This window comes from Ctenopharyngodon idella, chromosome 15, assembly GCF_019924925.1.
Source record: "Ctenopharyngodon idella isolate HZGC_01 chromosome 15, HZGC01, whole genome shotgun sequence".
In the NCBI taxonomy this organism is placed as follows: Eukaryota; Metazoa; Chordata; class Actinopteri; order Cypriniformes; family Xenocyprididae; genus Ctenopharyngodon; species Ctenopharyngodon idella.
The window spans coordinates 144,151-169,880 of NC_067234.1; the positions used below are offsets into that span (position 1 = coordinate 144,151).

The window sequence follows — 25,730 nt, forward strand, 5'->3', positions numbered from 1 at the left end:
GGTTCGCATTCAACTTGCCTTCAGTGGACTGATCGTCAGTCTGAAACTCTTTAAGTGCTCTTTTCAACAAACGGAGGCACTTAACTTCCAGAAAATGTAGACTGTCAATATCAGTAGGTCAAATAAAATTTTTTTGCAAACCTGTTACCAATATTTAAGACAGTATAAATACAGTTTTAAACCCTGATTTGTGTGGTTTAGCAATTTTACAACAGCAATTTGTAATTAAAAGAAAAATAATCTTTTTTAAAGTTTATTTAAAAAAAGGCTGTGGACACGTCAATGCCGTTTACGTTCGGGTCCAGTAGGGTTCGAAAATAGTCTAAACTCTATCGGGTCTGTCTTGGGTCGGGTTTTTCTTTAAAAAAAAAAGAATTTATGCACATCGGGTTTGGGTAAGAAGTGATTCGGGTCGATTTGGGTCGGGTACAGATTTTAAGACCCGAGAAGACCTCTAGCGTGCACAGACCCCTGTGGGTGCAGGGGCAAAATCGTGTTCCAGGTGGGGGGCGGTCCCCCTCGGTAGAAATCACGTTCCGGGGGTTGGGAGAAATGGGAATGCGATGCGACCACAAAGGACACTTTCACTTTTAATTTTACTTTCTTTTCTGTAGGCTGATGGTGTCCGCGGTATTACACTTGTGCTTTATGGAGAGCACAGTCTGTGCTCAGAACAGAGACTGTCCTGGACTCGGTAGCGCTCTGTATCTTTCATCAATACCTCATTACTCTAAGCAGGTCCTATCACAGCTTCCAAAGCGAGCGAACACAGCTCCGGACGAGTGCCATCCTCAGTCTGGTCCCGTGCTGAGGTGATTGACAGCTCAGTGAGGCCATCGGTGGCATCTGTTAGTGCGAGGCGTCCGCTCCCAATGCCAGACTCTCTGATTAATAATTCCAAACACAGTGCGAGACAGAGCGTGGGGTCTCAGCATCCTCTACGATTCCTATCTTCATCCGAATATGTTGTGCCTCAAAAACACCCAGCCAGATAACAAAAGCAAATAAGAGACGGGAATGACGGTGCAGCTCTCTGTTAATTACGACTGCCGATGCTGCCAGGGTGTCTGGGGAACATGGTTTTCCATACACAATGAAAGGGATGCAATAATGTATCTGTGACAGCAGACTAGTCGGTTGGCATGACCAATCATTAAAACACACATCAAATGAGGAGCACGCTGCCAGCTAAATGAAATCACAGTAGGAGGCCCAACCAGGGGAAAAATAAAGTGACCATATGATCTAGACTAGAGGTCAGCAATTACTGGAACCGCAGCCTGGATCTGTACTCCGTATTGGCAGATAAATTTAAATTTCTTGTAAATTAATATAATCATAAAAATCGCTGTATCTGAAGCAACATACACAGACTATTATGACACAGACTATTATAACACAACAAAAGTACAATGTATATACAAAAACCGCAATGGCAGGAAAATGTAATAATAAATCAAAACAGTAGGAGAACGGAAGAAAGCCATTCAAGTTTCTTAATGTTGTTGACTACAGATATTTAAAGGGATAATTCAACCAAAAAAAAAAAAAAAAAAAATTCTGTCATCATTTACTCACCCTCATGTTTTTCCAAAAAGACTTTTGTTCATCTTCGATACACAAATAAAGATATTTTTATTGAAACCTGAGAGACTGAAAAGCTCTATACACCAAAACTTTGATGCATCCAAAAGAAATCCATATGAAACAAGTGATTTTATCTCCCTTTATATGCTAAACTGATTTAATTGTGGCTTTTATTCATGAATATTTTTATTTATATGAATATTTATCAATGCACATGCATAGAGCTCATCAAATATGGTAAACAGAAGCTCAAAAGTGCTTGTTTAATGCAAGAACTAGTGTGATTTGTAATCACATGTACAATTGAGCAGCTTGAAAGCGTAATGGACTTTCAATGGAGGGACAGAAATCTTGGGTTTGAAACGACATGAGGTTAAATAAATAATGACAGAATTTTCCATTTAATATGTTTCTCATTCTGAATCTTGCGAAATATTGTCATCTCCTTCTCGTCTTGACCCAGTGCCATATTATTAGATTTGTATACTAACTTAAAGGGTTAGTTCACCCAAAAATGAAAATTCTGTCATTTATTACTCACCCTCATGCCGTTTCACACCCGTAAGACCTTCGTTAATCTTCGGAACACAAATTAAGATGTTTTAGTTGAAATCTGATGGCCCCGTGAGGCCTTCATAGGGAGCAATGACAAGAATATTTTTGGTGTGCCAAAAAAAACAAAATAACGACTTATTTAGTGATGGCTGATTTCAAATCACTGCTTCAGGAAGCTTTGGAGCACAATGAATCAGTGTATCGAATCTGCTGTTCGGAGCGCCAAAGTCACGTAATTTCAGCCGTTGGCAGTTTGACACGCGATCTGAATCATGATTCGATACACATTGTGCTCCGATGCTTCCTGAAGCAGTGTTTTGAAATCGGCCATCACTAAATAAGTCGTTATTTTTTTTTTTTTTTGGCGCACCAAAAATATTTTCGTCGCTTTATAATATTAATATTGAACCACTGTACTCGCATGAACCGATTTAAATATGTTTTTAGTACCTTTATGGATCTTGAGAGAGGAAATGTCATTGCTCCCTATGAAGGCCTCACGGAGCCATCGGATTTCAACTAAAATATCTTAATTTGTGTTCCGAAGATTAACGAAGGTCTTATGGGTGTGGAACGGCATGAGGGTGAGTAATAAATGACAGAATTTTCATTTTTGGGTAAACTAACCCTTTAAAGCAGTTAGGTTATTCTAGTTATTCTGAAGTTAGAATAATGTGAAAGGAAAGCACTTAATGTTCATACCATAATCGAACCGTGCCACAAATGTAAAGGGTTAGTTCTACAAAAATGAAAATTCATTATTCTCAACCTCATGTCGTTCCAAACCCGTAAGACTTTTGTTCATCTTCGGAATACAAATGGAGATCTTTTTAAAGAAATCTGAGAGCTTTCTGTCCCTCCATTGACATCTTACACAACTACCACTTTCAAGCCTCAGAAAGGTAGTAAAAGTAATCCACGTGATTTCAGTGGTTTAACCTCAGTTTTATGAAGTGGCGTGAGCACTTTTTTTGTGCAAAAAACATAACTTACCACTTTATTTACAAAATATTAATCTCCAACGCGCATTCACTTGAAATTGCTGTCCGGGGTTCCTCCTCAGTTAAAATCATGGTTTAAATCATGTTTGCCACCCCCCATACAACCCCACCCCCCCTTTCCGAATTTAAGACATCAATGTACCGTTCCATATTAAATCCATATGGAACACAGTTTGTACTAAACATTAGAGGCAAATGCAAAAATCTTGCATAAAAACTGATTAAAAAATTTTGAGGTAAAAAAAAAACAAAAAACATCAAGTCAGAAAAGATTGATTTTCATCCACACTCATAGTTTATGCCACTTGTCACATAAATCAAAGCACCTTAAACCTGGCCACTGCTGCTGAGTTAAACATTAAATTACTGAATACATTAGAGAATCAAGCCAGTTCCACCGAGGGCTCAGGGCAGCACACATTTATGTGCCCCTGGATGCTCTGCACATGGTTTTATGTGCTCTGGATATGGGCTTCTGAAACAAAAAGTCTGAGGAGATCTACTGTACAGGGAGCAGATAAAATATGTGGGGCCGCATGGGCCCTTTAGGGCCCCGCTGATCAATAGGTTGGTCTCGGGCAGCGTCTTAGACCATTCCTGCAAGGTTGGGTCCCATGGGAGAGCTGCACGGTGAGGCCCATAAGACTTTAAAAGTGAAAAATATGACAGCCAGTCAGTTTTGCTTGCATAAAATAGAGCCTCAATAGTATGAGTATTAATTTTTAATGCAGGCCGTGTTTCTGACCCTGTCCTTTCCTCTGCAGACATTGTGGCAGCTCAGCTGAAGGGAGAGGTGTGCTGAGGTGAAGCTTAAACACACACTCAACTCTACACAGCTGAAACTATAAAGCACATATGTGCATCATCTGCCGTTTAATATGTTAAAAGTTGTTTATGTGTGACCACAGAGATTGTCTTTATTAGTGGTAATAAGCGCACAGATGCATACTGACATTTATGTTCTTTCAGAACACTAATAAAAGCAATTTGTAATATACATCATATACATAATTCACCCTTTATATTGCAATTTTTTTTATATCAACAGAAAGATATACCAGTATAACCTGGATTCTCTTGAGACCCCCCTGCTTCACAGCATAGTTAATGATATGCTAAAGACCGTCCCACACGTTGACAGGATTGGCTACAACATGTTTGTGACGGCAGGGAACACGGGAGATTTCAAACCACGTTTTTGAGACTATCTTTGGTAAACTGCTGTTTTAAGGAGAAAATACGCAGCAATGGTGTCGACTCATGATTTGCATATTAAAACACCACATAGACATATAAACAACATTAAAAACTTAATTTTCACCACAGAGGGTCTTTAAGAAATTGTGTTAAGATATTAAAACATGGTTTGAGAGAATATATCTTAAACAAAGTTTAGCCTTTCATACCTTATTGGCATTTTTTTTTTCTGTTTTCTTTTTCTTTCTTTTTTTTAAGCATAAGCCTCAGTAAATTTAGCTGAATTTATGATTATAAATAAATTACCAATAATGTATGAAAAAGTAATTTCATTATTGATTATGATAGGATTCACTGAATTTTGCGTCTCACATAAATCTATTTTATGGATATTTAAGTAAGACATTTTACTGGATAAAAAAATACTGATTTACATATTAAACCATGTTTTGTATTAAAACATTCAATTGAATCTTGAATTAAGTTTTTTTTACCACAATGATAAATTGATGATTTTTTTTTTCTTGCTTTAAGAACAAGTCTCACTCAATTTTGTTGGATTTATGCATGGATATTTTTTTTTTTATACATTTTTACCAGTAATGTATAAAAAATCTTATTATTATTTAAAATAATATTATTTTTTAATTTTTAATATTAAATTTATTTTAATATGTAATTATGCTTCTCAAGTAAATATAACTTGTTTTAAAGATATTTAAGAAAGATATTTATACTGGAAAAATAAGCTAAAAATACTGATGAACAAAATGATTTTTTTGCAGTGTACTTCAAGCTGGATTCATGTCATTTTTACTATAAGCCTCCCACACTGAAGCTCCATTTCTAGAGAGCAAAGAGCATGCCCAGTACTTTCACACCTGATCTAGTCCATCTGTCTGTGCAGGCAGGACCTGACCAGAGCAAGCCCAGACATCTCAGCAGCCAGAGTGCTGGCCAACACCACACACACACTCTTTCTCTTACCAGAAACGCCACCGTATGTAGTTCTCGCGCCTCTGCCAATCCCAGGCCAAGGTGTGGCATCGGCTTTGAGAGCCATCAGTCCAGATACGGTGTTGGTGGCTGTGACTCCATCTGCCCCGCCTACAAACAACCACAGAGGTTCTTACAAAACCTGAACCAGCCACACTGTGTTGATGAAGCTGTTTCAGTGATAAAGCAACATATGAATACACGTGTTAACCCTGTCAAAAAGATCAGCCTCACCTCACCAGGGCCTCATTTATACATACATGTATGATTAGATTTTGATGCTAAATTGTATGGATAAGATCCTATGTTATGCAGGAACAAATCAAGATTCATAAAAGAACCAATTGAATACACAGAAAATCTTATATTTAAAAAGGTTACTGGCCTACATTGTATAATTTATCCTTCACCCTCCTGTCTTGTATTGTGAAGGACATGAATGAGAATGAATGATGGAGTTAAATGACTTAAAGTGCAGTGTAATAAATGGCATGAGTAAGCAGAAGAGAATATCAGGGAAAACATCCATGTCTTTGTTTCAGAATAATTATGCATGTCCTAATTATAATGACATGATTAGGAAAATGCAATTTGAAAATGACTGATAAGGTTAATGTGTTGAATGTAGACTGTTAAATGTTCAAGAGTTTGTGGTCAGTAATTTGTTTTTTTGAAAATAAATGAAAGGGTTAGTTCACACAAAAGTTTAAATTCAGTCATTAATTACTCACCCTCATGTCGTTCCACACCTGTTCATCTTCAGAACACAAATTAAGATATTTTTGATAAAATCCGATGGCTTAGTGAGGCCCGCATTACCAGCAAGATCATTTCCCTTTTCAATGCCAAAGCTTAATATTATAAAGCGACAAGAATACTTTTTGTGTGCCAAAAAAAAAAAAAAAATAACGAGTTTATTCAACAATATCTAGTGATGGGCGATTTCAAAACACTGCTACATGAGGCGTCAAAGCTTTACGAATCTTTTGTTTTGAATAAGTGGTTCGAAGTGCCAAAATCACGTGATTTCAGTAAACGAGGCTTCATTACGTCGTACGTGTTTTGAAATTTCAATAGTTCACGTGACTTTGGCAGTTTGATACACGCTCCGAACCACTGATTCGAAACAAAAGATTCGTAAAGCTTCGAAGCTTCATGGAGCAGTGTTTTGAAATCGCCCATCACTAGATATTGTTGAATAAAGTTGCTATTTTGGTTTTTGGCGCACAAAAAATATTCTCGTCACTTCATAACATTAAGGTTGAACCACTGTAATCACATGAACTCTTTTAAATATGTCTTTAGTAGCTTTCTGGGCACTGAAAAAGGAAATGGTCTTGCTGGCAATAGAGGCCTCACTGAGCCATCGGATTTCATCAAAAATATCTTAATTTGTGTTCCGAAGATGAATTAAGGTCTTATAGGTGTGGAACAACATGAGGGTGAGTAATAAATGACAGAATTTTCATTTTTGGGTGAACTAACCCTTTAACACTTATTCAGCAAGGGTGGATTAAATTTATCAAAAGTGACTACATTTATAATGTGAGTTCTATTTCAAATAAATGTTTTTTATTCCATATATTGAAAGAAATTAAAACTTTTATTCAGCAAAGATGGATGATCATATACTTCTATATACTTCTATTTCAAAAAAATTCATAAAATAAAATCTTCAGAACTTTTTATTAATCAAAGAATCCTGAAAAAAAGTATCATGGTTTCCACAAAAAATAGGCCTGTAAAAAGTACAACAGTTTTCAACATTGATAATAATAAGAAATGTTTCTTGAGCACCAAAATCAGTATATTAGAATGATTTCTGAAGGATCATGTGACAATGAAGCCATCACAGGAATAAATTACGTATTTTAAATGAAAATATATTCAAAAACAAAACAGTTATTTTAAACTGTAATAATAATAATATTACACAATATTAATGTTTTTACTGTATTGTTGATCAAATAAATGCAGCCATGGTGAGCATAACAGACTTTCTTAAAAAAAATAGTACAGCCTCCCAAACCTTTGATAGTGTGTGGTAGTGTGTATATATATATATATATATATATATATATATATATTAAAAACTTTCCCATCATAATCAACATACTTTTAACATTAAAAATATGACACGCATTACATGTTTGTGTGTAGGTGAGGCTGCTCATACCCTCATATGCAGCTCTGGCGATGTCAACAATGTTGGTGACGTTTGGTGTGAGCTTGGCAAAGAAGGGGATGGTGGTGGCCTTTCGGACCCAGCGACAGATGTTCCTCACCAGCTCGGGGTCCTAGAGTGACAGAAGAGTCAAAACTCATTACAGGCAACTGTAGATCTCAAAAAGAAAAAGCTATTTAAGACTTGTTTTGACATTCATTCTGGACATTCAGGAACTTCCTGCTATTAATTCAGGGAGTCAGAGACCATGTTTGTCAAACCCAAAAATGACAAAGAGCACAAACTGGGACGTTTGAGGTGCATTTCTCATTCATCTGCTGGTCCATTTTAAAACAGCAAGGCTGCCCTAAATATTCACCGAACACTGGCCACAGAGCACAGAGGCAATGTTCAAAATGTGTTTTCTCTCAATCTCTCTTTTTTTCCTCACTCACATCCAGTTTCTGTCTTTCTGCCGCTCGCCCACACACACACACACATACACACCAAGGACTCCAAATGGTTTAGCGATCCCCTCATGAACTCTCTCAGATGTGGCCAGGGAGGAAAACGCTGTTGTGTCTGAACATGTCGTCTGAAACACATCGCTGCCTTCATGTTGCTTTTTCACTTATGCGGCTGCCTTTTCCCGCTCCCTTCCCCCAGCCTTCTCTCAGTAAAGCTCATGTCTCTCATGCCCTTGTCATTCAGTAAGCTACAAAAATAATATATAGATGCATAATATATAGATCTATAAAATATACATAGGAATGCAGTCAAGTTCATTTACACAAATTTGTGTCTCTAGCAGTGATTCTGTATGTTTGTTTGAAACGCTCTTAAATTAGAACAAATTTTACATTAGCTTCTACTATTGTTACAAAAATGTAATAGACAAGTAACCCGAACACCCCTATATAAATTTATATGACACTTTGAGGTGCGGTTGGGTTGCAGAGATAACTAGGGGTGGTTATGACTGAAAATAGGGGGTCTTGTCCACTTTGTAATTTGAACACTGGCTCTCCTTTAAGCGACAAGAATGCAAGTGCAACAAGTCTGATTTGCCTAAAGTGTCCTGCATTTTTACTCACTCATAAAAAAAGTAACGAGAAATAAAACATTGAATCAGATACAACTCGAGTCCCTCAGAACTTGTAAATGAAGGAAAATAACCCATCTCCAGCAACATCTGGAGCAGAATAAAGTGTGTTTTATAGTGAAACCGCACCTCCTCTGTTGGTGCTGTGGTTCTGGAGAGCAACGTGATGGCAGCCCTCCAAATCACTGGCATTCATAATGAATGAGATTTGAATGGCGCGCATCTTGAGAGTACCGCAAACTGTCATAACTCAGAGATACGGCTGAGATGTGCCAAATGGAAATGTGATGTGCCTCTGTCGTACCAGGCTCCGGGCTCCTCAGACATCTGTTGGAAATGCGATGCTTCGGGGCATTTCTGTTTTCCTCTGAATATGAGCGTGTTTGTTCATAGCATGTGTGGGCCCATAAAACATCTCTTTTTTATGTTTTTTTCTTTCCTTTTTTTGGCAGAAAAGTGTCAGAGTGAGTGAAAGGAAAGGGATGAGCACAAAGCAGCAAACAAAGAGATAGAAATGAGGCGCTTTTGAGGAAAAGCCCTATTGTCTAACTTGTTGTAGCCCATCACGTTTGATTGAAACGCAGCCTCTGTGCCGCGCTCCGTAATCGCTGCACAAGAAACTTTATTGTGGATCTTACCCTCCAGCTATTGTTTCTGACTCAAGATTTTGAGGTCTGAACACAAGCAGATGTTACTGGTGGACGCTGACATGGCGAACAATGCTTCATGATGGAGATTTGAACTGCATGATATTGGAAAAAACTGACATTGTGATATTTACTTTTTCTGCGATATATGTATATTGTGATATAAAGAAATACATGAATGTTTTTTGTTCAAATACAAATCGAGTGTTTAATAAAAATAATATCATAGTACAGTACAACTGTAAAATTACAGGGAGACCAGAGGTCTTTTTTTCCCTGAATGGATGCCAATGGAGGATAGGCTTCACTACACTGAGTAAACGGCTTTTGTTGGAAAACAGCTTATTTAATGAATCGACAGTCTATCGGCTAATTTAACATGTTTGTCATTAAACATTCATTTTGGATTTATCTATTTTTTAAAAAAATCTGTTTTTTAAGAGAAGTCACAGACAATTTTGTTGTAGCTAGGATCCAGTTTACGGCACTTTTCATTCATTTCGATGGTATTCGCAAACAGCGATTGACTGTCGCACAACTCTGACAGAAATTAACGTCAAGGCTGTAATGTGATTGGATATCAACGGCAAGTTGGCCGTTATGCTTTCTCCAATGGTGGAGTCACAGACCCTGGTATTACCCAATAAAAAGACCGTCTCTGTCAGTAGCGCATATATTTATTTAATTAAATCTCAGTCTGCACCAAGCCATATCACGATAGCGATTTTATTTCGATATATTGTGCAGCCCTAATCTGAACAAGTTTCTTTTTGTGCCGAGGAACATGAGGGGATGATATGTGGTGCATTGGAGGAAAATAGCCACCAGTATGGGCCGTGGGAGGGATGTGGGCAGCAAGCATTTATAACAAGGCTGGCAAACCACACACACATACATGCACACAAACACACACACACACTAAATCTTGTCAGAGGGTAGCAACCAGAATGTTCTACGGTCTACAGAGAGGAGACAGAAAAACCCAAAAGAGAAGGAAAAGAGAACTGTGCAAGCTATCAGTGGAGACGGGGTGATCAGGGACGGTGGCGCCAGGGACCCGAGCGCCCCGAGGAATGAAATGCTTGAGCGAGGAGAAAAAAGCAGCACCTTCGGGCTCACAGAAGAGATTGAGAGCACATTAAAATTTCCAGAAGCATAATGGAGGCTGGCCAGCAGATGTCTGCAAGCACAAGTGTGTGTGCGTGTCCATCTGTGCATAGGTCACTGGTGGCGAGGCTAAAACATAGTGGCTAACAGCAGGGAGCATGGTCAAGGGAAGGTAGAAAAGCATTAGCGGAGCGCTAGGGCCAGAGGCAGGTGCCTGGCCCTGAAACAGATGCTGCTTGTAAGAACTTAATGTCCTCACAGAGGGGAGCTCAGCGGCACTGGGAAGGCCTATGACAGCTTATTAAAGGCCTCTGGCTGACAAGTGTTTGTAAGCTTGGCTTTCAAGGCTCCGAGCTCAGGGCTCGCGCTTCGCTGGTGCTTTGAATGCAGGAAGAGAGGCACCTCTGGCTAGACGTGTCTGTAACCCTTTTCCTCGAAATCCGGGAAGAACCGGTCCCGGTGAGGATCGGGACACTTATGAGACGCATCAATCTCACAGAAAGGGCATTGAATCTGAGCCCGGGATCACTCACTGCACGCACACACACCTGGCCGGACTCTAAAACATGGGCAAACACACATGGTATGACTGAAGGTGTAGTGGAAGATCAATGAATATGTTACGGTGGTAATATATGGAGCTCAGGACTCGAACACATCTGAAACACAGCACAGGCAGTATAAAGTAAGGCACGGGTGCAATATCTTGTCCACCGCAGACGATATCACATGTAAGGAGGATCTATAAATATAAATCAAGCAGGGAGGGAAAGTACTTTGTCCTGCAGATTGTAGTATGACTGTTTTCAGCACCACTGACAGCTCCTTCAGCTCCGGATGCTGTGGTGATTGTCATATCACTGATTCTTGAGCACTGAGACAAAACATGCTACAAAACTGAAGAAATAGAAGTATGTGTATCAAAAGAATTATTTTGGATTAATAATAACACAGTGTTAACACTGTCAGACACAAAAAAAATCTATCTATCTATCTATCTATCTATCTACGTGTGTATGTATGTATGTATGTATCTATCTATCTATCCATCCATCCATCCATCTGTCCGTGTAAACTTTATGACTTCCTTCTGTCAGGATAATCATATTAAAAGATTAATAATATAATATAATATAATATAATATAATATAATAATATTGTCCTATGAAGAATCAGTGATAAACATATCACAACCACAATAAACTGTAGCGCAAACATTTGCCATTAATCATAAACAGACTCTAGTACAGAACAATATGTAGTTCAGATAAAGAGAATTCCAGCTACGCCTGAACCGAAACAATGCATCGCTTAAGATTCCTGAAGTTCTCCAGCATCCGCGCTAGGAGAGAGAAACTGTTTAACATTAGCATATTTACATCTTTGTGAGTTGATTTCTGTCTTTGTAAAATGTAAATGAGTTTCCCCTCCGACAGTGCTGTGTCCAGATAGAGCTGCATTAGCCCAGTGTGCCATACGCTCCAGGGTTCAAAGAGAGGGCCACGCTCCCTGATTAAATACCCAACAGTATGGGGCTGCAATCATACATTTTTGTACCGGTGCACAATTTCCCACTTATTCTCATACAATCAACGAGACCTCCCCCTGTTCCCCACAGTAGAAGCGGGAGAGACAGAAACATACAGGAAGGGTTGGGGGGAGCGAAGAGGGTGATCAAGACAGGGAAAAATAAATACGAAGCAAAGACAGAGAGAGACAGACAGACGGAGAAAGCCAGCGATAGAGAGAGCATGAGAGAGCGTGTGGCAAACAGTGTGATTAAATGATATTGCCTTGCGTTAGTTCACACAGAGGTTAGCTGCCAGGAGGCAGCAGGCTGTGATTAGCTTCATATGTGTGTGTGTGTGTGTGTGTGTGTGTGAGAGGTAGCGCAGGGCTCGTTTAGAGCCTCTGCAGGAGCACAATGGCTTTGTGTCCTGTTTGAGGGGGGAAAAAGCTCCTGCTCCCCTCACAACCATAACGAAGCTGAAGGGAGATGGAAAGGAATGGGGTGCCATTAGATGCCTCCTTATGACCCGCTCTGTCCTTTTCTTCTGCATTTGAATGTCTTGTGAGGCTTATAGGATCTCCCTGCTAAAAAACACATAGCTTGGGAGCGGAGATGTGGCACGCACATGCTCCGTCACCAATGCGAATTGGCTCTTATGCGGGTAACCCGAATTTAAGTCTAACTTGTGCCATTTCCAGATTCACCTTCCGTCGCGTCTGCCTGTGATTTCCTGTCACCTCACCAATGTTCGTGCAGGAGACGTTGGTAAAAGCTCAAGAAAGCAATGTCTTTTATTGCTTTCTTTGAACATGAAAGGTGAAATTCTGTGCTCTTTCATGTTCATGCAGTTTAATTTAATGGAAAAATGAAGCTTTTAAACCTCAAACAAGATGCAAAAGCACCATAAAAGTGGTTCCAATGAATCATCTACTGTATACCAAATCAAATGATTTGTGTGAGGAACAAACTTAAATTTGTTATTCACGGACCCTCATTGACCATTTAACCACTAATCAGAGTCCACACTGAAAAAAAAAAAAAAAAAATGGTGTAGGAAACATTTTTTTCACTCAGAAATTGCTAGTAAATTTCACAAATAATTACAAAGAAATGCCAAGTAACATGTGTTACTTGTTAGAAATGCTGAGGTAGAAAGTTTGAAATAGTATTTTCTTGTAAAACGTACTCCAATAATCTTTGTTTTATTTACATCTTTGAAAAATATTTTTTTACAGTGCAAGAACTTTATCATTTCGATTCATGAACTAATCATTCAGGCCAGATTTATGAACCAGATCAACTACAGCAGAAAGACTAATCATAAGAAAATTAATATTGTGATATGGCTTAGTGTCATTCTCAGGTGGCTGCAGCAAGGAGAGTTGAGAGGCAGGATCTAATGCACCAGTCTCTTTATTTAACAATATAAACAAAATAACAGAAACGCAGGAGCACTGTATAAACGTGGGGGAATAAGATACACACGACCAACTTAACATAGAATGGACAGGAATGAACAGAAAATGAGGGCTATTCATACACAGAGTGAACTAATTAATACAAATTAGGACCCATGAAAACAAATCAGCAAAGGGAACACAGGCAAAAAGGAAACTTAACAGAACCAAACCAAAACACAATGAACCAAACATACACCTGACATAACACCCCCTCTTGTAGGGCAAGTCCTTGCGCCAACTAAATAAAGTACAACATAGGAGAGAAGGCAGGGGCTCTGGAGGAGGACGAGAAGTTGGAGATAGACAGAAACTGGGAGGAGCTGATAGAGGCACCACAACGGCGATGACAGAGGGTGGAGCTAGGGAGGCAATGATGGAAGGAGCATACAGGTGGCCTAAAGAGCCACCAGGACGAAGGCCCACGGTGGAACCGATGGTGGGAGGAGCCAGGGTGTAGTCAGAAGTCTGACCACCAGCGGTGGAGCAAGGAGAGTAGGAGACGAGGAGACAGAGAGACCTAGCAACACAGATGGTCCTGGAGGCCGAGGTGGAGATGCAGTGACGAGCATCCGAGGTGAAGCCTGGGTGCCAGAGGACTGAGGTGCAGCCAGTGGGACTAAAGACCAAGGCAGAGCCATGGGAAGGTGGAGCCCGATGGAGCCAAAGGGGTAGAGGGGCGAAGCACAGCTGAAGGCCTGAAAGTCCATGGTGTAGGCAGAGCGATGACTGACCAAGGTGCAGCCGAAGGGACGAGGGAGGATGACGGTCCAAGGTGGAGCCGAGGGAGGGAGGAGCTAAGGTGGAGCCAACTGGTCAACAGGCTGAGGTGGAGTGACAGGCTCACTGAATGGAGGCGGAGCCAGGGGATTGGATTATGTAGCTGGCTTACGCACCTGGTCAGACTCCATCTTGTATGCAGGCTCCATGATGCAGATGGCCTTCAGCATTAGCTTGGGCTCAGGCTCTGTGGCGGGCGCGAGCTCGGCCGGTATGCCAGTCTGAGTCTGGAGTGGGGCTGGTGATGTCTTCCTCAGCAGAGTAGATGGTGAATGGAGAACCGCAACTCACCAGCACCCACTCCACAAACTCTGCAAATATCACTGGTAAGGCAATATATATATAAAAAAAAAAAAAAACAGAAACGCTGGAGCACTAGATAAATGCAGGAGAACAAGATACACACAACCAACTTAAAATAGACATGAAAATGGACAGGGATAAACAGAAAATGAGGGCTATGTATAGAGTGAACTAGTTAACTGGAACAGAAACAGGTGTGTACTAATTAGGAACCATGGAAACAAACAAGCAAAGGGAACACAGGCAAATGGGAACTTAACAAAACCAAAACAAAACACAATGAACCAAACATACTCCTGACATAATACCCCCTGTAAGGCGCATCTTACCAAATAACTACTATATAACTACCACTAACTAAATAAAGTCCAACAGAGGAGAGAAGGCGGGGGCTCTGGAGAAGGACGAGAATTTGGAGACAGGCAGAAACTGGGAGGAGCTGATAGAGGGACCACGGTGGTGATGAAGGAGGGAGGAGCTAGGGAGGCAATGAAGGAAGGAGCAAACAGGTGACCTAATGAGCCACCAAGTCGAAGGCCTACGGCGGAACCGATGGTGGAAGGAGCCAGGGTGTAGTCAGAAGTCTAACCACCAGGGTTGGAGCAAGGAGAGTAGGAGAGTAGGAGACAGAAAGACCTAGCAACACCGATGGTCCTGGAGGCAGAGGTGGAGATGCAGCGATGAGCATCAAAGGTGAAGCCTGGGTGCCAGAGGACTGAGGCAGAGCTGGTGGGACTGAAGACCAAGGCAGAGTTGTGGGAAGACGGAGCCCGACATAGCCAAAAGGGGTGGAGGGACAAAGCACAGCTGAAGGCTCAAAAGTCCATGGCATAGGCAGAACAATGACTGACCAAGATGGAGCCGAAGGGACGAGCGAGGATGACGGTCCCATGTGGAGCCGAGGGAGGAACCAAGGTGACTGGTCGACAGGCTGAGGTGGAGTGACGGGCTCTGTGAATGGAGACGAAGCCAGTGGATCGGACAATGTAGCTGGCTCACGCACCTGGTCAGACTCCACCTTGTACGCAGGCTCCGTGACGTAGATGGCCTTTAGCATTAGCTCGGGCTCAGGCTCCGTGGCGGGCACGGGCTCGGGGTCTGTGGTGGGCTCGGGCAGTATGCCCGTCTGAGTCTAGAGTGGGGCTGGTGATGTCTTCCTCAGCAGAGTACACAGTGAATGGAGAATCGCAACTCACCAGCCCTACTCCACAAACTCTGCAAATGTCCCTTGAAGACCATCACTGGGAAGGCAATATAAAGAAAATAAGAGAAACGCTGGAGCACTGGATAAATGCAGAAGAACAAGATAAACACAGCCAACTTAACACAGACATGAGAACGGACAGGGATGAACAGAAAATGAGGGCTATTTATACACAGAGTGAACTAATTAACTGGAACAGAAACAGGTGTGTACTAATCAGGAACCATGGAAACAAACAAGCAAAGGGAACACAGGCAAATGGGAACATAACGTGTGTGTGTGTGTGTGTGTGTTTCAAAATTATAGTATTATCCCAAATTGTGCAGTCCTAAGATCAACTGATTAATTTTAAAAATCTGAAGCATTCATTCACAAACAGGATGCTCTGACTTTTATCATGAAAGAGATCTATGGCAGGCATCATATTTCAATATTTAGAGAATAATGACTTAAAATTTCTGTTTCAATTACACAAAGATATCATATATAAACATCATATATAAGCAGAGGAAAGAAAATCACACGGGTTTGGAACAACATAAAGGTGTTAATAAAAACAGAATTTTCATTTTTGAAATGAGGCTGTTTTTTTTCAGCAGTGCTGTCTTACCTGTCCACAGGCCAGTCCCATACCTCTCTCTCCCATGCCATGAGGACAGGACAGGTTTAGCTCCAGAGCATCAGCTTTAGAGTCCTGTTGAACACAAAAGAATGAAGGAAAACACTAATGAAATAAATGCAAGAATCATTGCACTGCAAAATTACATTTACAGACAAGCAAAACCAAAGCTGAAATATGACACAATCTCATGCAAAACAAACAAGGTTGCTTAATGGATTTCTACAGATCGGATTAGTATTTCACCATGACAAGACCAGTTGTAAATGCCCTTCCAAGATGCATTTGAGAATCATAGCAATCCGACCACTCAAACAAGCTCGGGAGGTGGTTTAAGACACTTACAGGATGAGACTCGGCCCAGCGTAAATGTGAATAAGACACATGGATGAAGCAATCATGAAACTCAAACACTAATTGCCACAGTGTGTGAAGAGAGATTTGCTATATTTCCATATAGCTCATGAATATTAGATGGAATTTATATCCATTTTGCATTTATGTGGCCAAGTGTATATGTAAGTGCAATCCAATCAATCAAGACACATTATACATGTTATAACAGACCTTCAATACTTCATAAACAGGTCACAAATGGCATACAGTGTATGAATGTTCAGATGACATTTATTTTACAGGACAGCACAACTCTAGCAAAATGTTTCAATTTTTTTTTTTTTTCTATTTTAAAGTGATTATATATATATATATATATATATATATATATATATATATATGTATATATATATATATATATATATATATATAAGACATAAAAAGCACTTCCTTATCAAAAAAAGCTTTCCAATGAAATAAATATATTTTTAATATACTAAAGTGTCCAAATACTTTTTGGGGCCACTGTATGTAAAACAGCAGGAGCCTCCCAGAAGCTGCACAAAGAAAAAGAGACAAATCTATAACAAAAAGAAAAAAACACCTTGAGCACTTCCCAGCATTCAAAAAGCATAAAATGGTGTTCTTAAAATAGACCCAGAAGAACTCTTTGACATGTCAAAGCTGCCACAGAGTCGTCTTAAAAAAAAGGGAAGCAGAAAAAAGGCAGCACAGGTGGATGGGGAGCGGGTGAGTGAGCGAGGGTGCTGGAAGTGGGAAAGCATTCAACAGGCAATTACGCTCTGGCGGCCGTTCTGAACCACACCGAAATGGGGAGAGCCAGAACGATTTCTCCACTACACACCCTACAAACCTGCTGCTTCAGACACACAGCCATGGCTTTCCTAAAGCCTGACAGCCATTAGAGAGGAGAGAAAAAAGAAAGAGAGAGAGAGAGGGATAGTAAATGAGAGCGAGTGAGCGATTTGGCTGGGTTTGAGAAACACAAAATGACAGACAAGGCAGGCAGGAGACAGAACTGTGCAAATCTACTCCAAGGTGTGCTGATATAAGCTGCATAATATATTATATGGCTAAAAATATGAGGACATCTGCTTTGTGAACATTTCATTCCACAAATGATGGAGAATAATATGATGTTGGTCCGTACTGCAATAACACACTTCTCTGGTAAGGGTTTCCAGTCAATGCTGGAATTTTTCAGTGGCTGTTCCCTTCCTGCATCTACATGAACATTACTGGGGTCAGTACTGATGTTGAGCGATAAGAATTTTGAATAATAATATGTATAAAAAAAAAAAAAAAAAAAAAAAAAAAAAAAAAAATTACTCAAAATTACATAAAAAGCACCATATACATAACATATATACACTACCGTTACAATTTTTTATTATTTTTTTTTAATGTTGAATTTTCATGATCCTTCAGAAATCATTCTAATATGCTGATTTTGTGCTGAAGAAACATTTGTTTATCAATGTTGAAAACAGTTTAATATAACTGTTTAATATTTTTGTGGAAACAGTGATTTTTTTTTTCAGGACTCTGATAAATACAGCATTTATATGAAACAGAAATCTTTTGTAGCATTATTAATATCTTTACTGTCCTTTTTGATCAATTTAATGCATCCTTGCATTTGTATTAATGCAATATGTGTCTGTGTGTGTGTGTGTACGTATATATATATATATATATATATATATATATATATATATATATATATATATATATATATGTATATACAGTCAAACCAAAAATTATTCAGACACTAGATATAATTTTTTAAATTTTTTTACTAGTGGGTGCAGGACCCTATAGTTCATTTATGTGAGGATAGCAAAATAAAGTAAACTGTGACATATTATACCCAAAAATTATTCATACAGTGGACTACCAATAAAATTGATAAAAAATTGGAACCAAAAATTATTCAGACACTTTGACCTGACCATGTTTTGCTTAAGTGTTATCTGACATAATTAAGATTATTTTTTTCTGACACAGTTTAACTCTGAGATCTTGTCATATTTTATTACCATTTTTTAAACTATAGTGAATAAACTGTATTAATGAATGAAATGTTCAAGGTGTCTGAATAAATTTTGGTTTGACTGTACATATATATATATATATATATGAGAGGGTGATATAATACAGATACACACACAGTATAAATTTATATATAAATATGTGTGAATGTGTTATAACTTCCCTGAAGGGAAAAACTAACCTGAACCATGAAAAAACAGCCCTACACTATTCTTATTCCTCCTCCATCAAACTTTTCAGCTGGCAATATGCATGCGTGGAAGGTTGGGAATGTGAGTCGCCCTCTCAGTCAGATTCAGATTCTCACGTCAGTCCGAGATCCGTTTGTCAGACTGCCAGATGGTGAAGAGTGAGTGATTAATCAGAGAATGCATTTCCACCGCTCCTGAGCCCAATAGTGACGAGCTCTTCGCCACTCCAGCTGATGCTTGCCGTTGCTCGTGGTGATCTTAGATTTGTATGCAGCTGCATGGCCACAGAAACCAAATTTATAAAGCCCCTGATGAACAGTTCTTGTGCCGTTCTGTGTTTCCAGAGGCTGGCGGACTCAACAAGGAGATTCGCAACCAAGGACAGATGATATTTGCACACAATACACCTTAACATTCAACGGCCCCTTTCTGCATTTTCCACCTGCGACTTGTAGGAAAGATGGCATCCTTGGACAGATTTCAAGTAATTCTATTTGTGAATCCTAACAATGGCATGGGGGAAAACAAGAGCATCACCTGTGTGTAATGAGAAAGAGCTTTTGTGTACCACATACAACAGAAAACTTCAAAGCTGATTTCTATTATCCAGAAATAGTAAAAAGTACATCACATCAAAGCTGCCCACTTGAACGGAAAACAAAAGCCAACTGCTGCACTCGTTGAGACGAAGATAAGTACTTGCATCTATAGTAGGTTTCCATTTGTAAGCCCAGATGATTTCAGTCTTCACATATGGACCAGGCTTTGAGCTGCGGCTTACCTGCAGGACTCTGAAAAATTTTGTTTGTGTGTGTGAGTGAGTGAGACAGAGTGAGTGGAGGATGTCTGGATACGCTCCATTAGACAGCCAGAGGCCTCAACACAAACACTGATCAGACCTGACACTAACTTTGACAAGAACTAACCACTCCAGTGTGATCAAAGCCACGCTGTCCGGCCCAATCCAGCTCATAGCTACTTCAAGGCACCTTTGATAGACAATTCTGTTGGGCCCTTTAACACAGTACACTTCTTTAATGAATGAATTAATGATCGGCATTAAGAAATTTCTCGGACTCTTCTCTTAGCTAAAGCAAGAATATGTGAGGCTTCATCACCACAGAAAGGCCGCTCTCATATCTTCTGTGTCTTTGAAAGTTTCATAAAAGCACAGTGTGTTTAGTAAAGGCAAGCATGACGCATCAAAATCCGGATCCAAAATCCAAACAGCCCAAGTACAGTGAAAATCAGAGTAAAATATCCCTTTTACTCCCAGTATTAAGATCAGTTTCTGGTGGTCTCAAGCGGTCAGTCCAGATGGTCCAATGACACAAAGTAATACACTGATGTAGCAAGTATCGTACACTACCGTTCAAAAGTTTAGGGTCGGTAAGAGTTTTATTCATTTTAATTGATTTGAAAATATTTTAAAATGTAATTTATTCCTGTGATGGCAAAGCTGAATTTTCAGCATCATTATTCCAGTCTTCAGTGTCACATGATCCTTCAGAAATCATTCTAATATGCTGATTTGCTGCTCAAGAAACATTTCTTATTTTTATCAATGATGAAAACATTAGAAAACAGGAAGTTCAAAGGAACAGCATTTATCTTTTCTTTTTTTTTTTTTAACAATGTAAAAGTCTTTACTGTCATGGCTTTTAATTCAAAGAACTGGTTCATAAGAGACATTTGTTTCGGCATTGAGACTACACTGGCTGCGCTGTTTTTGATTCATTGAAAAGCATTCTTCAAGGGTTAGTTCACCCCAAAATGAAAATTCTGTCATTAATTACTCACCCTCATGTTGTTCCAAACCTGTTCACTTTCGTTCATTTTCAGAACACAAATTAAGATATTTTTGATGACAGAATTCTGTCAGATTTCCTTGCATTGCCTGCCTTTGTAACTACCACTTTGACGCTTCAAAAACTTCATAAAGAGATCGGAAAACTAATCCATATGAATCGAACGGTTTAATCCAAATTTTCTGAAGAGAATCGATTGCTTGTTATGATGAACAGACTTAATTCAGGCTTTTATTCGCATGTAAACATTGATCAGCGAACATAAGAGATCAGCGAACTCTTTAAGAGACATTCATTTTGGGAATCAGACAACACTGGTCGCACTGTATATTCCTGATTCAATTAAAATAATTGGTTCATTGGAGTCTTTTGCCTTTTAGGTACAGTATTTTATAAAAGAAATAAGTTTTGTATCGTTATATTTAGGTATTCTGTATTTTTATTACATCACATTCAGTACACAGATCTTAATACTATGTGTAAACAGGGCCAAAGTGTGGGTTGTTTTGTAATGTGTATTATATCACAGGCATGTTGAGGAGGAAGAAGATTGTCATAATGATACAACAGTAGAGAATGACTTACATGATTGTACATGAAACTTCCCACTAAACTCCCTCACAAACGTCTTCCTTATTCGTCTTAAAGCTCACCGTCACGGCAGCCTCCTCGCTGCACGAGCCAAATCTTCTCCTGGGTTTCTCAATGTAAATGCACGTGTGTGGGATCGTTGAGTGCATTTGTGCATGCGTGTGTGTGTGTGAGGGCGTCGAAGAGTTAAACTGGAAGGTACGAGAGCGTACGACACCTCAATTAGAACACCAGCAGCAGTAAGTGTTAGTGATGGCAGGGTCCTGTCCAAATCAGCACTTGTTGTTTACATACAGAACGAAACAGCTCCAGTGGGAATTATAACGCCTCTGAGGACACACACATACATCGGCTGCAATAATGTCAGTCTGCAGAAACCCTCAGGTATATATCAAACAAGAAACTCCATTGTTTGTGTGAATTTTAGGAAGAGGTTCCATGTTTTTGCTTCACTCTTGCCTTGCTAGGACACAGATTGTCAAAACATGTTAGGCTTAAAGGGATAGTTCACTCAAAAAGGTTTATCATTTATTCATCCTATTTGAAGCCTTTATTATTTTTCTATAAAAGTTAAGACAAAAATGCTATAAAGTATCATAAAGTAGTTACTAGTATCATAAACCAATACTAGTGGATCTAAACTGGATGTTGCTGTTCAAATAAAGTTGCAGACAGCGGTGAATGAAACAAGGCAAATAGCATGCAATTTTGAATTCTGATTGGCTGTCAATGTTTTTATCATTCATCAGCTGGAAAAAAATTGTTCTGAAAGTGAGTCCAAAGATATTGTTTCTCTGTGCTGTTATTGTTATAGTTGTGGTGTGGACTCTGCTTTTCTTTTATATTTAGAACAATTTTTAGAACTATATCTTTATCGTTATCTTTATAGTTATCGTTCTTGGTGTGAAAGGCCTTAACACTTTACAATATGGTTGCTTTTGTAAACATTAGTTAACTACATGATTAAATGATTAAACATTAACTAACAATGAAAAATATTTGAAAAACATTTATAAATCTTAGTTAATGTTATTTTCAACATTTACTAACAACACATTAGTAAAATTAAAAGTTGTATCTGTTAATATTACTTAAAGGATTAGTTCACTTTCAAATGAAAATTAGCCCAAGCTTTACTCACCCTCAAGCCATCCTAGGTGTATATGACTTTCTTCTTTTTGATGAACACGATGGGAGAAATATCAGTAAACATCCTGATGTATCTGAGCTTTATAATGGCAGTGAACAGGTTCATGAGTATGAGCTGAAGAAAGTGCTTCCATCCTCATCCATCCATCATAAACGTACTCCACACGGCTCCGGGGGGTTAATAAAGTCCTTTTGAAGCGAAGCGATACATTTGTGTAAAAAAAAAAAAAATTCCATATTTAACAAGTTATGAAGTAAAATATCTAGCTTTCGTCAGACCGCCTTCCATATTCAAGTTACGAAGAAAGTGTAAACTGGAGTCGCGTCAGTTACACTTTTTCCGTAAGTTTAATAGGACGTAGCGTAAGCGTTTTGAACTGCAAGAGTTTTAAACTTTCTTCGTACGTTGAATATGGAAGGCGGTCTAGCAGAAGCTAGATATTTTACTTCATAACTTGTTAAATATGATTTTTTTTTTTTTTACACAAACACATCGATTCTCTTCAGAAGGCCTTTATTAACCCCCCGGAACCATGTGGAGTATGTTTATGATGGATGGATGAGGATGGAAGCACTTTCTTCAGCTCACACTCGTGAACCCTGTTCACTGCCATTATAAAGCTCGGATACGTCAGGATATTTATTAATATTTCTCTGATTGTGTTCATCAGAAAAAAGGAATTCATACACCTAGGATGGCTGGAGGGTGAGTAAGCTTGGGCTAATTTTCATTTGAAAGTGAACTAATCCTTTAATGGACCATGGTCACCATGAACTAACAATGAACAGCTGTATTTCTTCTAACTGCCATTAAAAAAAAGAAGAAGAAATTTTGTAACAAATTTCACATTGTCAGTTGCATTAATTAATTAATTAATTAAATACAATGCATTAATTATCTAATGTTACCTAATGGAACCTTATTGTAAAATGTTACCATATATTCTAGTCTAGTCTAGTCTAGTGTCCGATTTTTTTTTCGAAAGAATGCACTATATTCATCAAAAGTGACAGTAAAAAGACATGTATCATGATATATCATTGTTTCTACAAAAACATTAAGCAGCACAACTGTTTTCAACATTGGTAATAAGAAATGTTTCTTGAGCAGCAAATCAGCATGTTAGAATGATTTCTGAAGGACCATGTGACACTGAATCATATCATATCATATCATATCATATCATATCATATCATATCATATCATATATCCTTATATATTGTTGTATGGACCACTTTTATGAAATGTATATGGTGCTTTTTTTTGTAATTTTGGAGCTTGACAGCCTAGATTCTCATTCATTTTTATTGTATGGAAAAGACTGCCAAGCACATTCTTCAACATTTCCCTTTGTGTGTTCCACAGAAGCAAGAAATGCCAAGATGAAGTGAGTAAATGATGACAAATGTTCATATTTGCTTGAACTATCTCTTTAAGTCAAGCCTGTGTTTAGCCACTAGATGAAGAAAAGCACACTTAGTCTGTCAGGGTCAGTGTGGTTATGATAGAGGAAGTGGGTTTGTTCCAGCTACGGCAAACATACATTTTATAAAGTTTTACAACTTCTCATTCACAGTTTGTGAGCACAGTTGGCTTCTGTCACCCAAAAGGCTGAAATCCAATGATACAGTATCTAATGCAAATTTAATGTAAAAGCCTCTTTCCACAGAACCAATGAGGCTTTACACTATGAATATGGATGCGACTGAGTTTGTCACTGTGTTGAGAGTGCGTGTGATAAACAAATGCTTCTTTTTTGCGATACACTAAGCGAAAAAAGAAAAAAGAAAAACCTTCACAATAACAGATTTTCAAACATGTAAATGAAATGGATATCTTGAGGAACAAGATCTTTAGAACATTAACTAATTTTACGGATTCATGTTACATTTACTTTTCATGCTTCCAATAAGCCTGATTACTCTCTGAAGTTGGGAGATGTGTAAGGAGCAAACAGAGCAAACTTGACAAACATAGAGAATGGCGGCTTACCTCAGCCATCTTTGCCAGCTCAGTCCAGTCAGCTTGGTTATAACCGCACATAATACTGGCAATGATAATCTAGACAGAGAAGAAAAGAGTGTGAGGAAGATAAAAAAAAAAAAAACCATAGGGGGAATGAAAATGACTGATGAAGTGTGATTTCACCTGATGCGCTTGCACAAAATCCACCACTTTTTCTAATCCGCATTTATTTATTTCATTTTTTAACAGCCCAGCTCCCAGCAAAAGCTATTACCCCGCCTTAAACTGTGCTGCTTTATAATTCAGTGCATTTGTAGATGCCCAGTGGCACGCACGTATTATTAAAACAATAAAAACATCACGCTGACGGCATTATTCAGCTCCTCTGTGGCAAGGCAGGATTTAGCTGTATTACTCTCGCTGTATGCGGAGACACTGTAATCGCACCATAAAGCGAAGAGATATACGCCACGTGTCTCCTCCTCGCTGGGCGCTTTTAAGGGAAACAAATCGGCACAGACGGTGCTGGGAGGAACGCTTGGCGGCCAAAGCATGTGTTGAAGTTTATGAGTCCATCCATCCTGGATCTCGCCGGGACCTGGGGGACCTGTAGCGGCTTTAACCCCACCTCCTCTCATCCGCTCACCCCTGGGAGCTCTGCTCAACCGCACATACTGACCACGGCTAGAAAAGCAGCGTCAATGTTTTATTGGTGTCAGGAGGATAAATGAGGGCCGGGTCTCTGTCTACATGTACAGTATATCTGCAATATAACATCAAGTCGGCTCTTTTTGCTATCTTGCATTTAGCAGAAACTGAGATGAAATAAATCTGTGAATGTGCATGCAGGGCATTGTTCTACTGTGGAAGCTTGTCACAATTCTGACTTTTTTCTTGCAATTGTGTGTATATATCTCACAGTTCGGACTTTTCTTCTCAGAATTTTGAGAGTTTATATCTTGCAATTCTGAGTTTATATCTTGCAATTCTAAGAATTTTGAGAAAAAAAGCCAAGAATTGAGAGAAAAACTCGAAATTACCTTTTTAATTTTTTTATTCTGTGGCAAAAATAAGCTTCCATACTCTACCCCTTTCTAATCAGACAGAAAAAATGAAAGAGAGAGAGTGAGCAAGACAGGCCACGTCTCTGAGAAGCACAGGAATCACCCTGTTATCGCTTTAATAACACTGCGCTGAGGTAACCAAGCCCGTCCGCCAACACTGGCAACACTGGCCCTCTAGGGACCCCCATTGCTGTGGAAACTGTCAATCACGCGATGATATGAGGAAATTAAAAAAAAAAGAAGGGGGCGGGGTCGCATCTTTTTCTACGAGCCACATCTATTCTTCAGTTACAGAACTCTCGCAAGCCTCGCAGGCTCAGAGA

At 39.2% G+C, this 25,730-nt stretch overlaps 1 protein-coding gene across 3 annotated transcripts in view; it reads right to left on the reverse strand.

Moving 5' to 3' along the window:
- Positions 1 to 25,730, reverse strand: part of LOC127495656 (dihydropyrimidine dehydrogenase [NADP(+)]) — a 146,399-nt gene that overhangs the window by 23,087 nt on the left and 97,582 nt on the right. For all 3 annotated transcript variants that reach the window (XM_051862599.1, XM_051862600.1, XM_051862601.1), the window contains 4 exons: positions 24,371 to 24,439; positions 16,221 to 16,304; positions 7,513 to 7,633; positions 5,328 to 5,447 (listed from right to left, as the gene is read on the reverse strand). In XM_051862599.1, coding sequence (XP_051718559.1) covers positions 5,328 to 5,447; positions 7,513 to 7,633; positions 16,221 to 16,304; positions 24,371 to 24,439 — 394 coding nt within the window. The remainder of the gene's footprint in view (positions 1 to 5,327; positions 5,448 to 7,512; positions 7,634 to 16,220; positions 16,305 to 24,370; positions 24,440 to 25,730) is intronic.